The sequence below is a fragment of the Anomalospiza imberbis genome, chromosome 22 (assembly GCF_031753505.1).
Source record: "Anomalospiza imberbis isolate Cuckoo-Finch-1a 21T00152 chromosome 22, ASM3175350v1, whole genome shotgun sequence".
Lineage (NCBI taxonomy): Eukaryota > Metazoa > Chordata > Aves > Passeriformes > Viduidae > Anomalospiza > Anomalospiza imberbis.
This window is the reverse complement of record NC_089702.1, coordinates 4,655,484-4,671,565: the sequence shown is the minus strand read 5'-3', so window position 1 is coordinate 4,671,565 and position 16,082 is coordinate 4,655,484. Positions and strand designations below refer to the sequence as shown.

Here is a 16,082-nt window from a genome sequence, read left to right as displayed (position 1 = left end):
CTCCGACCCCACAAGGGGGAGGTGACCGCTCCAGGGCGGCTGAAGCCCATCCATGAGCCCAATGCTGCCTCGGACTCCCCTGCCCAGCACCAGCTCCGGCCTCGTCCAGCTGTGGGGAGCACAGAGTGCCCATGGGGCTGTTCTGCAGCTCACCCTGCCCCCCCCATCCTCTGCAGCTCGTGGATGGAGTGAACACCAACACACAACCACAAACTGGAGCGGGAGGCACTGGGACAGGGTGGGATGAAGGAGGCAGGACAAACTTTATGGCCCGGAAGGGTGCAGGGAACACTTGAATCCCCAACACTTCATCCATTACCACAAAGGCCCCTGCATGCAACTGTTGTGGCCCTGTCATCTCACTGCAGGCTAAGAAGTGAATAAAGAGAGTCTGCCTGGCTTGTTTCCATCCCTGTATTCCAGCCCGGACCCAGCAGTGGGGGAAAGGCTGGAACCCTGGCCCCAGCCAGGTCTGCTCTCCCTCTGCCCCTGCCATGGACAGGAGCCCCAGCATCCCCCTGCCCTGCACCTGCACTGCCTGGGAAAGCTCCTTGCCCAAGGGAAAAGGCAATCCCAAGGAGCTGTGTTGACAGCAGATAAATGAAACAGCATGCTGGTGGTAGCATGGAGCATCTTCTTCCTACACAGCTCCTCAAGGCAGGGATTTCTTGCTAAAGACAGGGACCAGTGAGTGAGAAGCTACGGTGCAAAGTGAGTCATAGGGAACTGGAGGGACAAACAGGCAGGAGCCATGTCAGGGAAGAGAAAGGCTCTAGGATGCAGAGTTTTAAAATCATCTCTTGGAAGGAATTTGCCTCTTTGGAAGACACCAGCACAGCTGCCACTCCAGGGACAGATCCCCTCCCAGGGCAGCTGGAATGCTGCTCACACTGCTCCCTTGTTCCAAGAGGATGGAACCAGCCCTCCCACGGACCTCACACAGCCCCGCAAGCTGACATTTGTGGCTCCCTGTCACTGATCAATATTTGATCACTCTCTTGCCAAGAGGCTCCTGGTAGGTGGGAGAAGGGTGAGGAATTCCAATAATCCTACAAGGAGCAGAGGGAAGTGTTAACAAGAAGGGGAGAACCCCCAGCATATGCCTCACAGGGGGCTGGTTCCAGTGGCAGGGAGCTGGGATCCGGGAAGGGAGGGAGCAGATGGCAGCTCAGACTATGGGGCTATTTTTACATTTTGTTTTGAAACTCCAATCTTTAATTGCAACAATGAACCTTCAGGGTGAGAAGGGGAACACAACAGCTTGTAAAGCCCTGCCAGTCTGCCCTGAAGCATCCTTGTCTTCACACCGAATGTGCAGAGCTCAAACCAGGGCAACAATTCCTGCCCAGACTGTTGGGAGGGAATTCTGGAAACTATGTTAAAAATCTCCAGCAGATCAGAGCTGATTTCTGAGGGGGCCCAAATAATCATGTACTGTCTGAACTGCAGCCAGTTCAGGTGTCAGTCAGATCTTGGGGCTGTTGGTGACTTCTCTTTCCAGGTCTGCCCATGACCCCACGAAAAGCTGGGGTGATGTCCCACATGTCCTGGGCTGTATCCTTTCCTCTTATAAGCGGAGGAAAATTTATTCCCCAGGAGACCTTGAAGCTAAAACGGGGTTTGTGAAACATTTTGGGGTGAAAGATACTACGAAAAACCACAGAAAGTATTTTATCAACTACAATCCACAACTTCTGGTGAGACAGGACACGGTGGGATGTCCGGACTGTCAGTTCTCCATTCCGACATCAGGGCAGCCAAAGGGAGAGGAGAATAAAAAGCACATGCTTGCATATTTTTGTACCAGTAATAAAACATTTACTAGAGCAAGCAGAAAGTAAATGCACAGCTGATAAAGAAAACATCACAATGTCACAAAACCCTGACAGCTTCTGGTACATCTTCCAGTGGAAACGAGCCAGCGGTGGGTGCTGACCTGTTCCAACTGAAAAGTTCTTCCCTACCTTGTGGCAAAAAAAAAAAAAAAGTTTAAAAATGGGAATACACACAATGAGTTAAAAATGGGCAAGCAAGATTTTACAGATTTACTACATGGGTCCAAAACAGGGCCAGATTTGAGCTGTTTCTTTTCATTAATTGTTTTCTGAGTTCTCCCTAAAGGCTTCTGAGCAACAGATCCCTGAATTTCTGAATCTTCTTCCTTTAGCCACACTTCTTGGGGGGCTCCAGCCTCTGTTGTGGTGTATCTACATTGTCTTCCCATTTTTGTTTTTAATTTGAAGAAAGCACTCAACCCTCTCAGAACAGAGGGTGCATAGGCACAGCAGAGACACAGGTTTGCTATGCAGGCTTCCACCAGAATGAAGGATATTAGAAAACATAAGGTTCTTCAAAATAAAAAATAATCTGGGCAATGGGATTGGAATTAAAGTACTGACCACAAACAAGCCAGGGAGTCCAACCTACATTACAAGTGAATTTGTGGTTTGCTGGGATGGAGAAGGATCCCTTGAACAACTCCACACACACCAAAAAAAAAACCAACCAAAAAAGTGAAACCAACTTGCTCTGCCCCACCTTCAGCAAAGCAAATTGATACATTCTTAGTTGATGGGGAGAGAGGTAAGGGGTAACCTGGAGACCAAATTATTTGGGGACAATCTGTGAAAAGGAGATGGAGGAAGAACTCACCATACTGACCAAACTGCTGCAAGATTAATGTCTAACAGGCAGGTCCTGAGCATCTCTAGGTGGACTGGACTGGTTTGTAAATGTGAACGCTGGTTAAGAAAAGACTAATTTATACTTCTATGGACAACAGTTTCTTAACGTTCCAAGGATGTGGAACAGCTTCTTTTTGTCAAGAAGATCTGTTGAAATCCAGCAGAGTCACTCGAGCACTGAATATTTCAAAGCAGAACCCAGGGAGCTTTATCAAAATTATTTCTTTCACTAAGTGTTGTGTGCATTTCGTTCAGGTGAATCTGTCCGCAGATGAACTTGCACGGGGGCTCTCATGGCTTCCTTTTCCTGCCCCAGCTGCTCAACAACCAGTTACCAAAAACCCCAAGAAATCCTCTGGAAAATGACAACACTACCTGCAGAGACTCCAGCCTGTGAACCCCCAGCTTTTAACTGTCCCACCGGCTCTTCTTCCGTTTTGGGGGCTCTGGGACAGCAAAACCATCTGTCTTGTCATCTCGGCTGTTGGCCTCCTTCCTGTTCTCTCCATTCCTGCTCTCGCTGTTCCTCCCCTCGGTGCTGTTCCTGCTGTCACCGTTGTTGCGGTTGCCGCCCGGCAAGTCGGTGAAGTGCCGGCCCTCGCTGTGGCGATGGACGTCGCCGTGGCGGCCGTCGCTGTGCCGGGAGGGGTCACTGTGCCGGCCACCGCCTTCGCTGTGGCGTTGGCCATCGTTGTAGCGCTGGCCGTCGTTGTAACGTTGGCCATCGTTAAAGCGTTGCCCATCATTAAAGCGCTGGCCATCGTTGTAGCGCTGGCCATCGTTGTAACGTTGGCCATCGTAACGTTGGCCATCGTTGTAACGTTGGCCATCGTTAAAGCGCTGCCCATCGTTAAAGCGCTGCCCATCGTTAAAGCGCTGCCCATCGTAGCGTTGGCCCTCACTGAAACGCTGGCCCTCGTTAAAGCGCTGGCCCTCGTTAAAGCGCTGGCCCTCGTTAAAGCGGCCACCGCCGCCCTCCCCTCGGCCACCGCCCTCCCCTCGGCCACCGCCGCCCTCCCCTCGCCGCGGGGCCTCGCCGTGCCGACTGTTCCGGTTGTCGTTGTACCGTTCTCTGACAATGCCGCCACCGCCGCCCTCTCGGCTGTTGGTGCTGGCGTTGGTGTTGTTGAAGCCCGGTGCTCCGGCGCTCGGGAAGGTGGGCACGCTGCTCAGACTGCCCGTGCTGGTGAAGCCCGGGACTCCCTTCGCTGCCGCGGTGGCTGCGATGGGGCTCTCGGGATTGGCAGCGTTTTGCTGCGCTGAACTCGTCGGGACGGAGTTGAGGCTCCCGGCACTGGTCCAGCCGCTGGCACCAGCAGCGGAGCTCCCAGTCTTTTGGTTATTTAAACTTGCAGCAACAAAGTGACTCTTGTACTGGGACTGCAGGAAAGGGAGAGACAAAAGAGAGCAGGTTTGGCTCTGTGCTGCCCCACAGAACACAGTCATGGTGCGTTCACAAGCCCACCTTGGATTTTGGGGCAAGAGAATTCCTAGAAAAGGTCAGTCTTGGAGTGATTACATTCCTCCTGTGCTTATGGACACAGTTAGTAACAGGCACCTCCTACCACACAACACCAACAAGGGAATTCTTACATTGTGGGGTTAATTTTTACACTGAAGAGAAAGAGCTTGTTTCCCCTTTCGATTGCAATTACACTAATGCTGCTGAGCAACCTCAACAGAATCGAGCCGAGGTGCAGAATCCAGAAAGAAAGAAGAGCAAAGAGGCAGCAGAAAACAAAGTAAGTTTGGCAAATTTGTGCAAATGTGTTCAGTCCAGCCTGCACCTAATTCCACCACTTGGGACTGCCATGCTGAGTGTGCTCCAAGTGACACAGCCACAACCACCACCCCCAACTTCCCTGAAATAACAGGGCTGCTGCATTTTCAGGGGAGAAAAGGACTCCAAGCATGGAACCAACCTGGAAAGCTGCTTTCATTGCTGTCAGCCTGTCCCCCATGGCCCCGGTGGATGGTTTGTAGGCCTCATAGTTGCTCATCACACTGTTGTTGTTTCCACGGTCCTGTGCAAAAACACAAAGGGCAACTGCAGAGGTTTATTCCACATAGACCCACTCAGTTCAACCCCTGCTCACATCTATCCTGTCCCTGCACTCAGGAAATACATCCACTAAGGATGACAGACTTCTGGAGAGCCCTGAGCACTGGAACAGTTTGCTCCATTTTTTTCTTTTTCTGCAACTGGAACACTGGAGCACTGGAACAGTTTGCTCCATTTTTTTCTTTTTCTGCCAAGAATCAGACTGGAAATGGCTGGAAATTTTGATGCAATTTATTAGCATTTATTTTACTGCGACAGTCTATTTTATGAGGAATCTCCAAATGTTCTGGATCATTTTAGCTCTAAAAAAAAGCAGCTCTTAACAAGAGAAGAACAGCACAGGAGACTTTCACTTGAGATATATGATCCTAACTCTGAAAGATGCTGAGCCATGAGAACTTTTAAAGCAGACACTGTAATCCAGTACCAAATTTTTTTTAAAAATTAAAGAGTAATCAATACTAAGTGAAAAAGTTCCAAGAATCTGTGAACAACCTTTTCAGCACCTCTACTTACAGTATTTTCTGAGCCCAGCCCAGGGCGTTCACGGTATCCCAAGCCACCTCCACCAATATTCAGCTTCTTGCCCTTCCCTCCTTTAAAACGGGATTTCCGGAACCATGGATTCTGAAAGAGAAGGACAAGTGTTTCTCAACACAGGGAACAAAAAAAGCTTCATAAATGCATGTAATGAGGCTGAGAGAAAAGGGATACTGAGCATTTCAAAAGACAAACTTAATACTGTTTTCCATTTAACCACACAGCTGCTGTAGGTAGCTGTGTCACGGGGGTCTGATGCTTTGAGTTACAAATGCTTTCTATGAAAACTAATTTTACACCTTCAGCTCTCATTCAGATTAAGGTTTTGGGGGTTTACATTCTACTAAACCCAGGAATAAACACAGTTTGCAATGCCATCACTTGGGAGCTCTGCTCTTGCTCATACTTTGCTTTCACTGATTTAGCCCAGTGCTTGGCTAAGGAGAGATGAGGGTCTGTCAGCAAAACTTTCTGTACCAAGCAGTGGCCAGGGAATGTCAGCCCAAACAGACCTGCTGTTTCCAGGTGTTTCAATAATAGCTGGCTGCACCTCTTTTTATGCCCTACAGTCTCTCCAAATGTAAGTCAGTTGTCTTCCTACATGGTCCTCTCAAGGCAGTCAGGGGAGCTCTGCCTCACTAATTCCGTCCCTTCTGAAAATGCTGCCTGTGTCAGAAAACGTATTTACTTTTGGCAGCTGCTGTCCAAGCTACTTGCTAATTTGTCCACAGGCCTGCTAATCCATCTCTGAATCTGGGAGTTGCCAAATTCCCAGATTGGCAAGTGGGAATTGCCAACTGGGCACTCTTGCAGCTATACAGGCAGCAAAAGACAAGAAATTAAAGAGTTGGTAGGTTCAGTGGCACAAGCACAATTGCTGCAGCTACCTGTCATACCTATATATAGCAAACCTGCCAGAGAGCACTGGCAAGCAGGTGGAATGATCAAGCAACAACCCTTTCACAGAGGGAATGTCCCTGTAATTGTTTTCTAGTTTAGCTTTCAACTAAGCTGCTTCTCCCAGGTGCCTGCAACAAATCTGACTGTAACGAGATACTGGAATGCTCTGCTGGCATCAGCAGATTACAGCTCCTAATTTCCTAGGCAGTGCCTGGCCCCAGAATAGATCACATACTGTGTTACAAAATCTTCGTGGATTCTTTCAAAGGCCATTAAAAACACTAGGAAACCTACTTTAAACCAGGACAGATCCCCAAAGGGTCACTGCTAACACACGATGGATCCAGCAACATGAGCTGGCTGATTTTGTGCTGAATCGGGACTGAAACTTCCTCACCTCAAGTTTTTCTCATTCATACCTGCATTGCCAAATCCAGCAGCTCTTTGGAGACGTGCTGGTTGGCACCCTCCAGGTTTCTGACGAGGTCACCAGCGAAGTTGCTGTCCTTGGGGGTCAGCAGAGTGTAGGCCACCCCCTTCTCCCCCGCGCGGCCGGTGCGGCCGATCCGGTGCGTGTGGGTGTCGATGTCCCGAGCCACGTCGTAGTTGATGACAGTCTTGATGGAAGGGATATCCAACCCTCGAGCTGGAAGAAAGAGCAACGTGGTGAGAAGTGTCATTATCCCCAATTAACTCAGAGCGATTCCTCTGGTACCAGGGTATCACCCCGCTCTGGCCCTGTGGGCAAAAGGAACATCAGCTGATGAATGAACAGCAACCACTTCCTTAAGACACAGCTTTTCTTTCTGTATATTAAAAAAATGTCAGGCTGTAATTTAGGCATCATTAAGAGACTAAAAACAAACCGCTGGGCAATGCCATGCACTGCACAGGCACACAGTGGGGGTGTCTGTGCAGGGCCAGGAGTTGAGCTCCATGATCCCTGTGCGTCCCTCCCAGCTCAGGATATTCCTTGGTTCTGAAAAGCACCTGGAAAACAGTGTCCTGCAGGTGCAGAAGCCAACCTTGCTGCCTTCCACTGAAACATGCTTGCCTTTCTGCTGATACCCACAGCTTGTCTGGGCTGCTTTCCAGAAGGTCACGTACCTGCCACATCAGTAGCTACCAGGATGGGGATCCCCTTTTTCTTAAATTCCGAAATGACTTTATTCCTCTCACTCTGGTCCATGTCCCCATGAAGCAGCCCCAGGTTATGATCCTCCTGCTTGAGGTTATTGGCCAGTTCCTCTGCGTTGGCTTTCTTGGTGACGAAGAGGAGGACGCTCCCCGAGGACGTGAACTCCACGAGGCGCCGCGTCAGCCAGTTCCACTTGCTGGGCCCAGAGGGGAAAATCTCCACAATCTGAGTGACGTCTTCATTGGCCTAAGGGGAGAAATGTCCTTAGAGTCAGGAAGGTGGGAGGAATACACAGGCTTCCCACACATTCTGCAACACAAGTAAGACGGTGCAGCTTACAGCACTACCTGCAAGTTTTCTCTGAAAGATTTAGTTTTTACACATTTTAATATTATTTCAAGGATGATGCTCCCATTACACAGTAATAGTTTAGATCAATGAATAAAGGCCCTGTGATTGAGCTGTGAAAGCTGGTGCTTTTCTTAAGCAAAATCAAGGAAAATTTTTCACCGAAAGAAGGGGTTTCAGGCAGTCTTTTTTTTTTTTTTTTGTTATAAAGGGACCTGATGTAAAAACCAAAAACTACAGAGAACTGGTTGAAAGAAGGATGTTCTGAGGCCTTCTTGTGAAATTTCTCAACAGTTTCAATATATTATTAGCAAAGTTTCTTCCCAGCAAGTTTATATCTGCCCACTTCATCAGCTTCCTAATAGATCCCAGCCTGCTGATAGTTCAGCTGTCACTGTCAAGCAAGCCCAGCATCAACATTCCCATGTAAACCATAGGACAGAGATTTTAACTTTCAAATTCTTCACTGCAGAAGTTCAATGGCTTCGTTTATGCTTTTGAGACAAAACTGAAAGATACAACCATTGATTCAGCCTAATAACAAAAATAAACCACCCCATTAATGTTCTACTCCTTGATGAAACCTCCCAACACTGCAAGAATATTTGTTGTCGGAAAGGTCAACAAGATAAAAACAGAAACCCACTATTTCTAAAACTTTCTATTTTTGCTAAGCACAAATTATTTAAAACTAACTATAAATTATCATTCTTGAAGTTGAACTTCAATTTCAGAGAACAGAAACAGAACAATTTCTTGCTCTGAGTGTTTCACAAGTATTGTGGAATTACCTCTCCAATGTCTCCTTGCACAACCCGAATTGGGTCGATCAGAATATCCCGAGCCAATTTCTCAATCTTCTTACGGAATGTGGCACTGAACAAGAGGGCTGGAAGAGAAACAGGCTTCAAGTGCCTTGAAGTAGAAACTTCCTTTCAGAACTGTAAAAACACTGCACAGATGTTGTGAAGGAGGACCCAGATTCCTGAGCGTCAGTGAACTGAAGCTGAGGTTTTATGGGCTCTAATGGAAATTACCAACCACTGTTAGAATACCATGAAATGGAAACACATTTCATAGCATCTGAAATATTGATAACACAGGGCACTGCTGTGAACTTCCTCTCATGGCAGCTCAGAACACTGAATTTCAAGGCATATGAACATGAATTCAGCTAATCATCTTTGCTCTGAGTGCAGTCGGTGGAGGGATTACAGAGAGATGAGCTGAATGCCCACATGTCACAAACTGCTCCCTCCCAACAGCCCACGCCGAGAATAACACCAGTGGACTTTGGCACAAGTCTCCTGGTGTGCCTGTGCCCAGAACTGGAAATCCAAGCTCTGCTCCAGACTCACTGTTTACTCACTCTGTCTGTCAGGACGTACGTGGCTTGCGATTGATCTGACCTGATATTCTGCAAAGGAGAAGAAATGCTCTAATCAACTCTGTAAGCTCATCGTTTAGAAAAATTAAGTCAAAATGCAGTTTCACTGCTTTATTTAACATATAATCCCAGAAAGAATGAGAGTTTCTCACTCATTATTTAGTTTTACAGACCCTCCTTAAGCTGGGACTGGGCATCACTGCTTTCCAAAAGAGTGACTTTGGTTCAATACGTACCAAACCCCATATCAAACATTCTGTCAGCTTCATCAAACACAAGGTAAGTGACTCTCTGCAGGTTTGTAGCCTTCTTTTTCACATGATCAATCAAACGACCCTAGTAAGAAAAAAAACTCCAAGTTTTTAAAGCACCTTTAAAAACATGTTAATATATACAACCACCTAGCTGCTTTTCATCCTGACTTACCAGAGACTTAGAACAGAAAACATCTCAAGGCTCCAGTCTAGAATTAAGTGTCAATATTCACATCATAGGAACAGATTCTCACAACTTTTTTCAAGCTGAACAGCGCAAAACCCTGGTGTTGGTGCACACAGGTACTTACTGGTGTGCAGACCACGATCTCTGCTCCCTCCTGCAGGGCCTTGGCTTGCTCCCACATGCTCCCTCCTCCGTACACGGCCACGGAGCGCAGGTTATAGGCCTTGCCAAAGCGCTTGCACTCGGAGTGGATCTGAGGGTGTGACACAAACACAGCACAGCTCACATCAGACAGCTCTGAGACAACACACCTACGCTGGAAATGCAGCGTGGAGCCTGAAATGCACTCTTCAGCTACTAACTTAATGAAATGATTCCAAACTCCTCAGGGGTGAATACTTCAACACATGTGGATAATTTCCAGTAACTTGAGAAACCTACTTAGGCATCCAACAATAATTTAACCTGCAGGCTCTATCCTTTTGCACATACAATTTGTCACAATGCATGCACAGCATTCTTATACCTAAAAATAATGTAGGAGCACGGTGGTAAAATAAAAAAATTTAGGTTTGCCATGATTCTTCAAGAAAACAATGGTAAGAAAGAGCTGTGAGCTGGACCCAGGCTACTCATGCACAAAGTAGTTTTTCCAAATACTTTCCTGAGGTTATCTGATAATTTCTGCCACGGATTTTGCCTTCTTCTCCAAGCAGACTGGCTGGTACATCCAGGAATGCCTCACACCTACCTGCTGGCAGAGCTCCCTGGTCGGGCAGACGATCACTGCAATGGGACCATCCCCTGGCTCAAGCTCCTTCTGATCCATGATGTGGATCAGCATTGGCCAGATGAAGGCAGCTGTTTTCCCACTTCCAGTCTTGGCTATCCCAATCATGTCTCTGCCACTTAGTGCCACTGGAACACCCTAAAAAGAAGGAGATTGGAAGCCCACATTACGCCCAGTCCAGCACATCCTTGTGCTGGACACATGAGCAATCAAATGACATGCAGTTTCATTGCTTTTTTTAACATATAATCACAGAAAGAATGAGTGCTTCTCACTCAGTATTTAAGAAATTTTTCTCAAATGGTGGGTATTCAATCTGCAGTGTAATTAATTCATCCCTGTGCTAGACAGTACAGGAAAACTCGGGTAACGAGGAAAGCCCGAGACAAAAAACCCTGAACCTTTTTTTTTTTTTCATACATTTCTCTAGGCAAGAGACATCACTTAAATATTCTTCGTTCATCAAAAAAAAAAAAAACCCAACGAAAAAGGAATATGGATATATTTACAGTGGTCATTCAACAAGAAAAAAAAGTGGGCAAACTTCTATTTAAAAAATACCAAAGCCATTTTTCTAGAAAAACCCACTCTGCAGGCAACTAGAATTGCATTTGTCTCCTCCTCGTGTGGATGAGGGAGCTTTGCATGTGTTATTTTCGTTCTCTTTACAAGTCTGAGAAGTAACAACACTCACCTGACATTGTATTGGAGTGGGTTGGGTATACTCAGATTTCCTAATCTGATGCATAAGTTGCTCATCAAACCCAAAATGAGCAAAACTACTGCCAGGCCTTGGAGGAGCAGCCCCAGAAACCTTGAGAAGAGAAAAAGATGAACAGTGAGAGAGAAAGAAAAAGCACAATCTGTTAAAAAAAACCCCAAAAACCAAAACAAACCAGGTCTCTCTGCCTCTGAAAAAGAACTATACTTTTTGAGTGGACATTAAATTCAACTGGGTGCAAATTCCAGATGTGTTGTGTAAATAAGACTTTCAGGTATAAAAATTATCTGTCAATAACATGAGCTACTAAACAAGCTACTAAACAGTTTTTACCTCCTTGTGTCTAACTGGTGTTCTACCCCAAATAATTCCCTTCACAGAAGGTCACCCCATTAACATGTCAGAAATGTCCAATAATTAATTTCTGCATCTATTTCCAGTTTTAACTCCTAGCTCTGGAGGTCTTTAGTCCAAGTAGCATTCCTCACCGCCCACTTTCACAAATCCATAGGAGACTTCCAAGAAATCAACGTCACTGCAGGTGTCTGAGAGGACTGGATTCAAAAGCTGGAGTTCCCAGTGAAAATCTTCATTTAAACTAAGATAGTCCAAAGCTGAAAGGGAGTTAAAAGCTGCTGGGAGAGCAGTTTGTGACCAGCTTACCCGGAGATTCAGCTTATGCCGTAACTCCACCACTTGCTGCGGGGTCAGGCTGGTGATCTCCTCATGCTCATCATAGAAATTTTTCTCAAATGGTGGGTATTCAATCTGCAACGTAATTAACTCATTACTCAGTTAGTCCAGACTCAAGATTTCTTTTTTTTTTTTCTGAAATTCTTAATTGTCTGCCAGAACACTTGCTTAAATGAAGCCATTTCAAGGAAATTTAGTATGACTTACCTAAGAAAGCACTGAAATATTACAGGGGCCTCCTCAGCTCCTGCTTTCTGTAATGCCTCAAACAGAACAGAACAGAAGTCCCTCCTACCTCTGAATGGTCAATAGGTGGAAGAGGATCAATGATTTTTTTGGACGGTGCAATTGGATTCCCATCACTATCATACTCCAGGTTATCCTCTTCCTCCTCTTGCACCACACCAGCAGTGGGGTTCTCAGCCATGTAGCGAAAATACGCTTCCTGCAGCAAAACAGACCAGCAAACTCACATGCAATAGGATGCAAAAGCACTTCTGTTTGTTGAAGTGATGTATGTGCTAAGCAGCTGCTTGCTTTCACACCCACCACTGAGAAAAAAGGTAACTACTTTCACTAGAACTGATTCTTCTAGTAAACACCAACAGATACATCCTGAAGGACAAGAAGTACACATGAAAACAACTCCAGTGTCAGATACACCACAAAATGCTCCTAAAAGCCAAACTTCTCTTGTGTCTGCTTAACAACTCCTTCTACCAAGTCTTGTTATGTTTAACAACAGAAGGATCTATTCTTATTTCCACATGAACAAAGCACAAAGAACAAAACACTGTAGGTTTCTAACCAGAAAACACACTGTTACTAAGCACATGATATTGACTTTTTAAAACATGCTATGCCAAAGATAGTTTCTTTACTTCCCCTAACTAGACTTCAGGAGATGAAGAGATATCTATTTTTCATTGAGAGAGTCAGCAACAAATGTGAAAGAAAGTATTTCAGAAGAGTCCTTCAAGACAAGCCTGAGTTAAGACACTGTCACCCTGTCACGTGAAGCAGCCCCAGGTTGCTCACAAAGATGTTTGTGTGTCTCAGATTCTCACTGGCTCAAACTCTGGCACAGCTACACTCACCACACTGGAAGCAGAGACCTTCAAGGCCAGACAACCGTGCCAAGCTCTGCATTAATGCAAGTAACACAATTGTTAATGACTACAACTCAGTAGGAAGGTACATTTTGAAATTAAGTTTTTTATCTTTATTATTTCTGCTACAGTGATACTTATAAAGCTCAATGAGAACTGGAGCTTCTCCGAAAACAGGGATCAAAGAGCCTGAATCTTGCCCTGAACAGACCCCACATTTCACTGCAAGGAGCCTCCACAGTCCAACAGCCTCTCCCTGGTGTCCGCTGGAGCTGACTGTGCTAACTGCAATGTGTAAGATCCTCAGACACTGAACAATCTGTACAGGAAACTTAAGTTCAAACTGACTGAAAAAATCTTCTTCAGTGAATGCAATTGTCTAATATTCTTCTTAAACACCTAGAAGGGTAGAGACAGCAGGGTAACCACTACAGCTTCCTGCTGAATTGTCCAGATACTGCGCATGACACTGGAATTTTGTTTGTCCCTAGCAGTTATGTGTTGGGAGAGGGAAAGTTTAAAAATACAAAACAACAGGAAAGAAGATAGAAAGACTGCATAGGAACTCACTTGGTCATCTTCCTCTTCAATGTCATCTCGAATACCCCTGGAAAAACAAGCGGAGAAAAAACTTCCCTGCAAGTGTTCCACAGACTCAGCTCAATAGTTTCATCTGATTAGTGCTGAGCTCCAGATTTCGTGGAAGACACAACACTATCAACTTGGCAACATTTATATTCCCAACCCATGGAGTTTTCATCTCTGGTGCCAACCATAGCAGTGACCCTGCAAAGACTTCTCTTTACTTCTAGTACTGAGATTGAAAGATTAGGATTCCATCTTCCCAGCAGAAGCCACATCAAAGATCATCCTGGTCTAAGCTCTTGATGCTACAGAAGTCCCATAACTGAAGAGGAATATGAGCCAGGAAGTGCAAATCCAGTTCAGAACTTCCCCAGGTGGTGATTTGGATCCGGTGTTCTGTGTCAGGACCACGTATAATCTGATCAACCCCATGCAATGTAACTTCTACCAATATATCTGACATTTCTATCAAGAAGCAACAGCATAATTATTTTCCTTAGTCAAAACAAATAGATAAGCTGCACGAATTTAAATTGTTTTAAACTCCAAATGTAATACTCCAATCGTCATGTGCTCCCTAATCTATCAGCTTTAATGTCTAAAACCTAGTCCAAGTTTAGAAGAGTTTCCAGTAGTCCAGGTACAGCAGCACTGAGTTATTTTGCTCACATAAATGCAATTTTAAGCTAAACCATTCTGATCTCTCCAAGGGTGTGGGAAGCAGAAAAACTATCCAGGCTGATCTGTTAAGTGGCAGGAGTACAACGTGTTGCCCCGATTTCTGTGACCTAGAAAGGCTTCTCGCGTGGGATAACTCTCAGTGTTTTTGCAGTTTGCCATGGGATGCTGCCATGGATTCTTCACTATTATCCTATTTTTACAGCATCTCATGCACAGGTTAATGATGTTTATTAGGTAGTATCTACCTAATAAACAACCTAATTACTGCCTAATGAACAACCATCATCAACAAAATGCACTGGAATTCTCTGAGCACCATACAAGACAAGGCAGGCATGGGAATGATAAAAGAGAACTTACTTAACGTTCTTTTTTTCTTTGTCTTTATCTTCGAGTCTCTTCATGTCTCGAGCAGCTTGATCCTAGCAGGTCATAAAGTTGTCACATGTTAAAAAGACCAAGATGGTAAAACATGGAAGGGAAACATGTTCCTGAATAATTAAACCATTACGTCACAGAGACAACACTTCTTGGACTAATCTTCATCTTGTTCCGTATCTGATTATGCTAAATAAATTCTCCTACTAGTACCTTTGAGTTTATATACTACTCTAAGCTTGTGACAGTGCTATTGAAAAAATAATTTCCCCATATTCCTCCTGAATCCAACTAATAACAGAACTGTAGCCAAAAATCAGCTCATCATGAATACAAACAATTGCCATTTAGGTAGTGAAAAACACAGAAAACCTTCGTTTGATATTCAGAAACAAGCAGAGCTCTATGTTGTATTGTTCTGACATCCTCAAAGCAGTTAAACAGTTAAGTTATTCTAAGTCATATCCACTATCTGTCGATCTCATCCATTTCTGAGGTCTAACACCGCAAAGTTAAGTGGCATTTTGACTGCAGCTGCCAAAGCCCTGAGTGACATTTGCTGCCCCTGACTGCACACAGGTACAGCCACAGCAATGAATAAACATCCCCCGAGCTGGCTCTTGCCTCCACTTCAGCCATGAATGCCTCCAGAGGATCATCGTCGCTGTCAGAGTCCGCCGATTTGGAATGGAACTGCTGCCGGGTGGGGGAATTCTCTGCGGGAATGTAGGGCAATTCCACATTGCTGGAATCTTCCTCTTCATCCTCAAAGTACCTGAAAAAAACGTGAACAACAGCCCAGTCAGCACACGGTTTACAGCACTGTGCTGTCTTTCATGGTTTCTGGTTGAGTCAAGGTACCCACATGGACAAGAGAAGTCAGTACGGACTGAGATTTATTTATTTATTTACAATTATTCACGTTAAAAGCTCAAAGTGAAGAGATAACATAAAATTGAGTCTCTCTTCACCTTTCTTGTAGGCTCCCTTTAGGTACTGGAAGGCCACAATTAGGTCAGCCCCAAATTTCAGAGCCCAACTTTCTCTGTCTTATTTGTACATTTATGCAGCCAAGAGAAGGGTTAGTAAAGAACTGTGGAGATCAATGTTTTCTTGTGCAAGAGACACCCAAATTTATCCTACTTGGCTCCAGCACTGAGAAGACCATAGAGTGAATAAAATATGTTCTCCAGAGGGGAAAGCTGGAGGAGGAAAGCTTCTGCAGGCTACCGTAGCATCTCACAGTCTTCCAAGTATATTATTCTGTATTTACTTATATAAATGTCACAGATACTTCCTCTGACCTCAGAAACATAAAAACATTAAAATCTAGAGCTACGGAAACACAAGAAGTAACTGTACTTACGCATTCTCCTCATCAAAATTGGCTCTCTTTGACCCAATTTTGTAGAAGGAAGGCAGCTGAGGAGGCCCCGATTTCGCAAATGCTGCCGAGGAGCCGGCGCTGCCAAAAGCGCTGTGGGACTGCTGAGACAGCTTGGGCTCCTCTTTCTTGCCAGGTGTTATGGCAAAGCCACCAAACCCAAAGCCTCTCTTTGTACCAGGTCCACCTTTATTCCAATTCATGATGTCCCTGATATACCTGTTAAAACAAGAAATGACTA

The 16,082-nt window shown here is 45.3% G+C and overlaps 1 protein-coding gene and 1 long non-coding RNA gene across 3 annotated transcripts; one reads left to right on the top strand and one right to left on the bottom strand.

Moving 5' to 3' along the window:
- Window positions 1–1,795: 1,795 nt before the first annotated feature.
- On the bottom strand, window positions 1,796–16,082 carry DDX42 (DEAD-box helicase 42). 2 transcript variants are annotated; one of them, XM_068211851.1, is made up of 17 exons: window positions 15,824–16,082; window positions 15,082–15,232; window positions 14,440–14,501; window positions 13,384–13,420; window positions 12,000–12,149; window positions 11,675–11,779; window positions 10,985–11,104; window positions 10,252–10,428; window positions 9,625–9,753; window positions 9,296–9,395; window positions 9,042–9,089; window positions 8,464–8,561; window positions 7,294–7,570; window positions 6,606–6,832; window positions 5,263–5,373; window positions 4,607–4,708; window positions 1,796–4,064 (listed from the first exon to the last, which is right to left on the bottom strand). In XM_068211851.1, the coding sequence occupies exons 1-17, from the start codon at window positions 16,042–16,044 to the stop codon at window positions 3,093–3,095; spliced, it is 3,087 nt and encodes a 1,028-aa protein (XP_068067952.1). In that variant the 5' UTR covers window positions 16,045–16,082; the 3' UTR covers window positions 1,796–3,092. The 2 variants fall into 2 exon arrangements, with proteins under 2 accessions (XP_068067952.1, XP_068067953.1); XM_068211852.1 differs by lacking the exons at window positions 13,384–13,420; window positions 15,824–16,082 and having other exon boundaries at window positions 15,082–15,138.
- On the top strand, window positions 7,566–10,021 carry LOC137486608 (uncharacterized). Its single transcript, XR_011005765.1, has 2 exons — window positions 7,566–9,133; window positions 9,243–10,021. It is a non-coding gene; the product is annotated as an uncharacterized lncRNA (long non-coding RNA).